General features: G+C 31.3%; 1 protein-coding gene across 1 annotated transcript; it reads left to right on the top strand.

Annotated features, from left to right (window-relative positions):
- The first annotated feature begins 3417 nt into the window (after nucleotides 1–3417).
- On the top strand, nucleotides 3418–4530 carry LOC107060679 (F-box protein At4g00893-like). Its single transcript, XM_015308834.1, has one exon. It carries the CDS (start codon nucleotides 3418–3420, stop codon nucleotides 4528–4530), a length of 1113 nt encoding a protein of 370 aa, XP_015164320.1.
- Nucleotides 4531–9156: the final 4626 nt, after the last annotated feature.

The following is a 9156-nucleotide window of genomic DNA, read 5'->3' as shown; positions in this document are numbered from 1 at the left end:
TCTTTTATTAATAATATTAATGAATTTATTATTTCAAAGAATAATAAAATTAAATTAATTAAACATAGATACACTCCTTGATTTTTGCCTTCTATTAAGAGATTTGATTAATTTAAATTTCTATAATTAATTGTCCATATATTTTGAAAATCCTCAACTATTCCTCTAATTAAGGAAATTAGTTACAACCAATTAATTTAAACAAATAAAATATGTATCTTTATTTTAAATTCAACAAATACATGTATCTCGCAGATTCAGACTCATGTATCCTAAGTACGAAATATGGTAGATAAAATAATATTTGAAACTATTGGGAATATTAATAATTAGAACCTAAACTAGTGGGATTTATGTAGTTTGCCCTTTGTTTATTGGGTGCTCGCCTTTTATTTTATACAATACTACCTTAATTTTAGTATAAGTATATATAGTTCGATACGAGCTTAATGGGTGCTCGAGCACCCGAGTAGCCCCATGTGGGTCCGCCCATGGTTTTACCTGTACCTAGAAGAACAAACTATTTCTGATGTTCTTCATCTTCTGTGCTTGTGATTTACTTGTTGATAGGTAAATTCTTGTGAAAGTCACCCAAGAAATTTAATAATATATGTCGAGAATTGAGATGAATTGACAGGACAAGAAAAGTTGCTCAGATGAAGCGGTATATTAATGTCTTATGCGGGAAATCCTTGCTTGACTTGTTGATCATCTATCATTACTGGCGAAACAAGCATACCGACAATCAACTCGCTTAAGAGAACAATTCAAGAAGGAAGACCCCAAACCAGCCCAAGCAAGAAGAGCACCCTTCTCCCGAAGTTACAAGGTCATTTTGCCGAGTTCCTCTGAAATCCCGAATTTTTGAAAACGAATTTCTTGAATTTTCATATATCTATTTTTCATATCCTCACATTCAATCTTTAAGGTTGTATGTTCCAGTACAATCAGAAATTGCCCAATTTTGTTCTTCATTGCACTTATGGTCTATTCTTTCACTTAGTGAGTTAGTGTTAGGAAATTTTTTTTATCTTGTATCTTATTCTTGTCATTAAGAGAGTTGCAATGTGAAATTGGTTGATTCTGCGCGCCCAAATTATTCAAGAGAAAAGGTATTCTCAAATTGGAGTTCTATTATGTTCATGAGCAAAAAATATTATTTTTTTGCTAAGCAATTAAATGCATAAATAAACGAACATTTAAATTTTGCCTTAGCGGACAAATATACTCCAACTTATAAAATGAATCATTTTAAAAAAAAAGATTCAACAATCAAAGATAAAAACCTTAAAATCATACTAGAAATTGATCAATTGCATTTGTGTGGAAGTGTTAGCCAGCTAAAGTTCGTGTTTTCCTTGCTTACATGTGGGCATGGGAGAGATACTATTGATACCTTTCGCGTTTCCAAATCAAAGAGATAAACACAACGACCCTCGATGAAATAGATTGATCCTTTCTTAATAAGATTGTTGCCTCTTGTTGAGCAACGTGTCCCCGTGTAACCACATAGGAAAATTGCAGTTTCGCCAATGCTTTCCATCTTTACCCATGCTTTTTCTTCAAAATCAAATCGATACACTATAAAACCGTATGCTTGGCTCAGGATCCATCCATAACACAACTTGATAACACATAACAACATATCATTACCGTCACATGAGGATTGGATGAGGTATTCAAACCACCTTGGTATTTCTATTAATTCCTCACCTCTGTACGCGCGTTGGTTAACCAATGGTGCAACTGTTACTATTCCCAAGTCATGATCTAGATCCAAATGTACCAGAATTGATCCTGGAAATGTCAATCCGTAAAATTTTCCCTTGAAAACTGTACAGATCGTCAAATAACTTTGTTGACCCTCGATAGTTATTTTTATATCGTGTTTATGAATTTTTTTATCATAACTTGGCTTGTAGAAGTAAAATGAAGTAGGCGGGTCAAAGAAGAGAATACTACATTGATCAAGATCATGTGGTGGTGCGGACAAGAGGCATTGTAACTTGTTGGACCTAATATTTGAAAATGGTGGGATTTGAATTTTGTCGTTTGAAATAGGATTCCAAATATAACAATCTCCAGAGTCATAGTCAAGCAACATCAACAAGTCATGAGAACTAGCACATATTTTTTTGTTTCGAAGCTCAAGTATAGTCTGTTTCTCCCATAGACTGAAAAAAGTTTGCTTTTGCTTGTTGTCATCTTCATGAAAAAAATTAGCAAGCCAAGGGTGTGGTTGTGGAGAAAAAGGAACTCGACTATAGTATTCTTCCAAACTCATTATATTCAACTTTTTCAAGCAAAGAATGAATTTGTTTCTTTCTCTTCTCTGCAAAAAAAAAAAGGATGATAATGTTTTGTTAATAACTAACACAAATAATTAAGTAGTATAGACGAATAGGAAAGTGTTTTAAGCCAAATTAATTAACACTTAAAAAGATTAATCTATGGAACTTCCAAAGAAAGTAGTAAATCCTAACCTACAACCTTATATATTGGAATTTGGACAAAATTCACAACTAGAAAACAAGAAAATTTCATAGCTAAATAACAAAAATCTCATGTTAATCATATTTATCTACGAATTTTAAGAAAACCAATTAGCTAGTTAAGAACCTTTAGCGACAAATTTCTTAGACAAGTCACGTTTAGGATCCACACACACAAAAAAATTAATTGCAAATCTTGAAACTTATAATAATTACCTAATTAAAATTAAGAAAACTAACAAACATGTAGAAATTAGAGCATGTAGACTATGTAGATTGGGAAACTTACCGGTACGGCATAAGAAATTTACGTATAAATAATTTATTCGGAACCCAGTAGTAAGCTTCGAAAAAAAACACATACCTCTTCGATCTGCTGCCGTGAAGACTTGTACAAATAATAGGTGCTAAACAAATAAATCAGTTTAAATAATATTGAATTGCCGGTATCCTAATTCACATAGAATAAGTAATCAAGTCCAAATACAATAAGGATTAATGAAATAAAGGGGCGGTACTTTTAATTAAGGAAAGAATTCCATGGAATTCTAATTCCTTTTCCTAGTTTACATGGAATAAGTAATACGTCCAAAAATTAGAATTTTCACTAAGAAATTTTAAAATTTAATTTGAAAAAATAAGCAAATAACTAGCTAAAAAGTTCGACATAAAAAATATATACCTATTTTAACTATATATAAATAATATAATTTTTTAAAGGAAACCTTGACCGTCCCTGAGTCCAAATACGTACTTTTAATTAAGGAAAGGATTCCATCGAATTCTAATTATTCCTTTGCCTAATTCAAATAGAATAAGTAAATCCCAAATACAACAAAGAAAATTCCTATTTAAGCAACATCCGTATAGATGTTTTTTTTATAATCTCAAAACACGAAAAATATATTCAAAACACTAAAGTGGAATGGAGGATGTTGATAGACAATGTTGGTCTAATACTCCAACAGATATATTCAGATTAATCTCATCACGTCTTGTTGCTGGTGAATATGTTGTTTTTCGTGCTGTTTGTAAGAATTGGCGCTTGTCTCTGCCTGAACTACATGAATATAGTTATAATTCTCCGTTTTCTTGTATTAATTCACCATGTTTGATAAGGTTATATGAGGAAAGTGGTGACGTAGAATTGTTTCATCCATTGTACAATGCACAAATGATTCAGAAGATGGATATACCTGAGTTAAGGGGTTCACGAATTCGATGTGCAGTAAAGGATTGGTTGCTCATGAGCAAAGGCAAATTTGGCATGTTCTTTTTCAATCCAATTACTAAAGTTATAATTAAACTACCCGATTTACTAGAGACGGATGAAAATTTATTCCCCTCATGGACGTTTTCGTGTTCTCCAGACTCATCGTCATCGGATTGTTTTGTGGTTGGTTTTTTCTTTTGTGGTTCTCCCCCAATGGTATACATGATCAAAGTTGGAGAGAGTAGATGGACTCTTCATGACTACTATGATGAAGACGAAGAAGAACGTTACAAAGGAATAAATTTTATGCCTAATAATCCGGTATATTCTAAAAATAATAATATTGTTTATATGTTGGGACATAAAGGAACTCTGGGAATATTAAGGATCAACGGAAACTCAACTACAGATACTCCTACTTGGGAATTTCACGGGAAGAAATTGTCACATCGGAAACAAATTTCAATTCAACAGGTTTTCACAGCAGAAGACACTGATAACGGAGGAATATTAGTTGTGTTTGTAACTCATGAAGAAGGAGAAGTAGATATTTGGAGGTACAAAATGAACGGAGAGGAATTGAAGAAAGAAAGAGTAACAAGTTTAGAGAATAAAACTCTGTTTGTCAGCTTTGGAGTTTCGTTTTTGAGATCATGTGTCGCGCAGGGATTAGAAAACAAGATTTATTTTCCAATGTTTCATGATAACAATAAAGGAGTTTTCTATTGTTTGGTCAAACACAAATATTACTCTTTCGATTACTCAAGCCCTAATTGTTTCAACTTGGTTCAACCAATACTTAGCTTTTGGATTCAACCCTCATGATTCAAGTAGACATTATTCTCTTTTTGCTTTTTTGGTATTTTGGTATTAATTGGTACGATGAACTATTTGCTTTGCTTTTTTCGACTGTTGGATGCCAACTATCAGATTGTTAACTTTTTAGTTTCAATATATTAGAAACATTAGATTATCTTGTGTAACATTTTACAGTTTTATGATTCACTGGAACTTAATTTCCATGATTCATACACTCATCCTTCAACCTTTGTTTAGTTGGATTGGAACTTCATCATGTAGCTCGACTAATAAATCAATATAAGGATTTGTACTACAAAATTGCAACATAAAAAATTGACTTAAGTCATTCGCGGCTCCTTAAGGTTGTCCGCATAATTTGCTTAAACTCCTCAACTAAGGCTTGTAACTATTGAACATCTATGCCCCTTAAAATTGATATATGTGTACTACCCTCGCTACGACATGGCAGTGACATGACAATTAATTGATGAATTAAATAATGACACGTGGCATTTGAGTCCAAAAATTTATTAAAAAATGAAATTCTAAAAAAAACTACTATTTTAGTCTATTTAACTAACTAAAAAAATAATTAAAAAGAATATTCTAAAAAACCCACCCACCCACGACAATCCCTCTCTTTTCTCTCTTGTTGATCCAAATTGTAACTTACCCAACACACAATCCCTCTCTCAATCTCTTTTTCAACTGTAAACTTTTTCCCTTCATCTGGTTTTGATACGAGGAAGATGAATAAAGTTTGGCCGGAAAATTATGAATTCCTATCACCATGACCGGAAGAAATGAAGTTATCTGAATTTCTGATATTTTTTGAATTGAAGAACTCTTCGTTTCTTTTTAATTATCAATTTTAATTAATTGATGTGATTGCTTATTGTTGGATTACATTGACAAAAGTTTATGTCGGAATCGAACCTTGTTGGAAAAAATAAAATTTCGCTAGAAAAAATTGCAATTCTCAAATTTGAACTAACTTAAAAAATGATCAAATCACTAGCCTTCTCAGACAATTTTTTTAAAACTTAATTTAAAAATAGAGAAATGAATTCTAACTTGACATACATGATTAAACTCGATATATTCCACCTAATGAATTTATCCAATAAATAACAGCCGTCATATCGATAAAAAAAAGACCTAAGATCAGATACAAAGATCTAACTTGATATCTGCAGAATCGATTTAATATATGATGATAAATGGAGGTAAGGTTAAGATAGAAGAAGAAGTGAAAAAATGCCAAAAAACTGTATTGATAATCATTTATGGTAATGGCGTTTCAGATGAAAACGACGGTGGTAAGGGGGAGGGAGACGTAGCCAAAGGAAAAGAGAGAGAAGAAAAGAGTGGATGGCGATAGGGGCGATGTCTCCGAAAATTGGTGGTGTTGGAAAAAGTGTTATGTCTAAAGAAGAAAGAAGAAGAAAGAGATTTTTAAAAAAATAGCTAAAAATTGTCCCTTTCATGCACTCCAATGTATGTGTGTTACACTTTCTTTGCCATGTCGGCGAAAAATGTTCAATAGATACTCATTTTGAACAATAAAAGTATTCAATAGGTACAAGCCTTAATTGAGTTATTTGACCGAATTATGTGAACAACTTTAAGAGGCCGTGGATGACTTAAGCCTAAAAAATTTAATACGCTTTTAAAAAAATTGAATTTAGAGTTGAAGATGGACTAGTGTTTGGTTATAATGTTTGCAAAGAATATTTATTTGTTTGAATATATTTTTCTTTTAAAATAAACATTCAATATGATTTAAATATATATGTGGCATCCTACATGGTAAATTTGTATTTTACGTGGTGTCCTATGTGGTTTATGTCACGTAGAACGTGTGAATCTACTTGTTCAATTTTATACAAATTAAGTACTTATTTGTGCACACATAAAGTTGGAGGGATTAGATGTCAACTGAAACCAAGTTAAATGACATATTTATGTATTATGCCCAAAATTTACTAATTCTTCACCTAGTTTGAAATAATTACATTTTATATTACTAATTAATAAGTCAATATTAGATTTCAAGTCATATATACCTAGATATATATTTTTTGCTACTAAATGCATTGAAATGGGGAGAGAGGCTAATGAGAAGAAAAGGGAGACGGGTGAGATTTGTTTATGTATTCCATATACATGCGAATCACACTAGATACACACTAGAAACATATATTTGTATGTATCTGGTGTGATTTGCATGTATCTGGGATATCGGGATATTAGATTCATAGTAGAGTGGTGAGAGAGATGGGAATGAGGCGAGCAAATTTGTTTATGTACCATAAATACATGTGGATCCACTCGGATACAGTATACCTATAATAAATTACACCTAATCTTGATCACATATGTCCCCAGTTACAGGAATCTGGACGTATTTAAACACACCAAAATCTGATAAAATTCGTAATACTACAAGTTAGCATGTATCTAAGTAATTAGCTTCTAAACTAGTAGAATTTTTGTAAATTTTCCATGATATATTCACTATGATATCAAATCAGGTAAAAGTAATCTCACAGTCACTCATTATAAAAAAAAAAATGTTTGGATCATAAAAAAAGGTTTCTTATCAATATATACCAACAACAAAAAATATTTTCCACAAAATGGTATGTATGTGTAGTATCGATATGTATATATAATGTATCGATATGTATATATAATGTATTGATATTGTATAAACAATGTATAATCGTGTATAGATGATGTATAACCATGCATTAGATATGTATATACATTATTAATTTAATAAAGTATACATTGCAAAATAGTTTTTTTTCTCAATCCTAACCAACTCAACTCTCCTCTAATCAATTCCAAAATTTTAATATTAGTTTCTCTCAATATTTTAAATTTTTTGATATATTTTTCATTTGATACGATTCACGTTTGTGACATCTCAATTTTTAAAATCGAGCTTTAAACATAGGAGAAGAAAAACGAGGAAGGAAGACGGGAAGAAGGAAAACAACAAACAAATCTGGAAGAAGAGTAATGAAAAAAGAAATAAGTCATAAATAACTGGAAGAAAAAAAAAGAAAACGCAGTAGCAAAAAAGCATTACGCTTTAAGTTAAAAGTGGTTGAATGACTAGCGTGTCAGATATACATGGACTATACAATATAGTTTATCTATACATGAGTTATACAATAATTATACATTATGATACACTTGAATAGTTGAATATAATTTAACTATACCCAAATATAAACTAACTATACATGAAGTAAACTCTGACTATTCTATCTCGACCAACTCAAAATCACTCATAAAGAGTTCCAAATTTTAAATATAAAATCCTCTCGATATTTCAAGTCTTTTGATATATAATTTACTTGAAGCAATTTATATTTGTGTATGCGAAATTTTAATAAAGAAAAATAAGGAGGAGGATGAAGAAGCCGAAGAAGACGACAACATCAAAGATCGAAGAAGAAGCGGCCATTTTTTTTTGGGTAATTGAGTCCACCGAGCGGCCTTTTAACGTAATTACCCCTTATATAAATTAAGGAAAAATTATGCGGAAAAAGTAAACATATACTAGTTAATTAGCTAATATAGCTATAGTTTGAATTAATTACGACTCACAATTTAATTTTAGCTTTAATTAGGTCACTTGTCCTCTTTTATACATATACAAAATACAAATTATACACACATATATTTAATTATATGACATGTATACAAATACAATTAGCCTCTCTCAACTCTCTGACCTTTCTTGCTCGCCTCTCTCCTGTCTCTCGCAATCTCGCTCGCCTCTCTCCTCCATCTCTCGTTAGATATACAAATATATATATGTATATCAGTTATATATATACAATTATTTGGCATATATACATATATAGTTCACTTCTCTCCAATCTCTTCCCAATCTCGCTCACCTCTCTCCTCCCTCTCCCAATCTCGCTCGCCAGATATACAAATACATATATATACCAAGTACATATATATAATTATTTGACAGATATACATATACAATTCGCCTCTCTCCACTCTCTGCCCTCTCTTGCTCGCCTCTCTCCTCCCTCTTCCAATCTCGCTCTCCACTCTCCTCTCTATAATATGTAGCTACAAATCGTAATTAACAAATTATAGTTATAGAGCGTAAATAAGGTACTTTTGAGTGGCTATATGCGAAAGGTTCCAATAAATTAATGATAATTAAAATATTTTGAATAAATTTTTTAACCCAAAAGACAATTTGTCTTATATTTCCTTGAGAAAATCAAATCCAATTTGACTAACACTCCTTAAGGTTATGTATTGTACCATAAAACTTGTAAATCAATTAATTCCATAGGGTTGTAAATTGAAGGCATAATATATAAATATATTATTTAATTTAGTTTTAATTTATATTTATGCCCTAAAATTTACTTAAATCTTACAGTGTTAAGAGATAATTACATCATGTACCTACTCTTTTCCAAATTACAAAAATCCCTTAAAATGTATGGATTTCGAATACATCACTATACTTCCGGATACATAGGTGATGGATGTATAAGAGAGAGGATAAGATATTCGGATACATCATTGGACTTTCGGATACATCAGCAAACATCCAGATAAATAGGTGAGGGATGTATCCGATAAAGGATGGATGTATCAAAG

The sequence above is a fragment of the Solanum tuberosum genome, unplaced genomic scaffold (genome assembly GCF_000226075.1).
Source record: "Solanum tuberosum cultivar DM 1-3 516 R44 unplaced genomic scaffold, SolTub_3.0 scf00093, whole genome shotgun sequence".
Classification (NCBI taxonomy): Eukaryota; Viridiplantae; Streptophyta; class Magnoliopsida; order Solanales; family Solanaceae; genus Solanum; species Solanum tuberosum.
Note: the sequence above shows the minus strand (reverse complement) of the source record. Positions and strands in the feature narration are given on the sequence as shown.

Coding starts and splice junctions, on each gene's coding strand:
- LOC107060679 (XM_015308834.1), top strand. CDS start 3,418: ATGGAGGATGTTGATAGACAATGTTGGTCTAATACTCCAACAGATATA.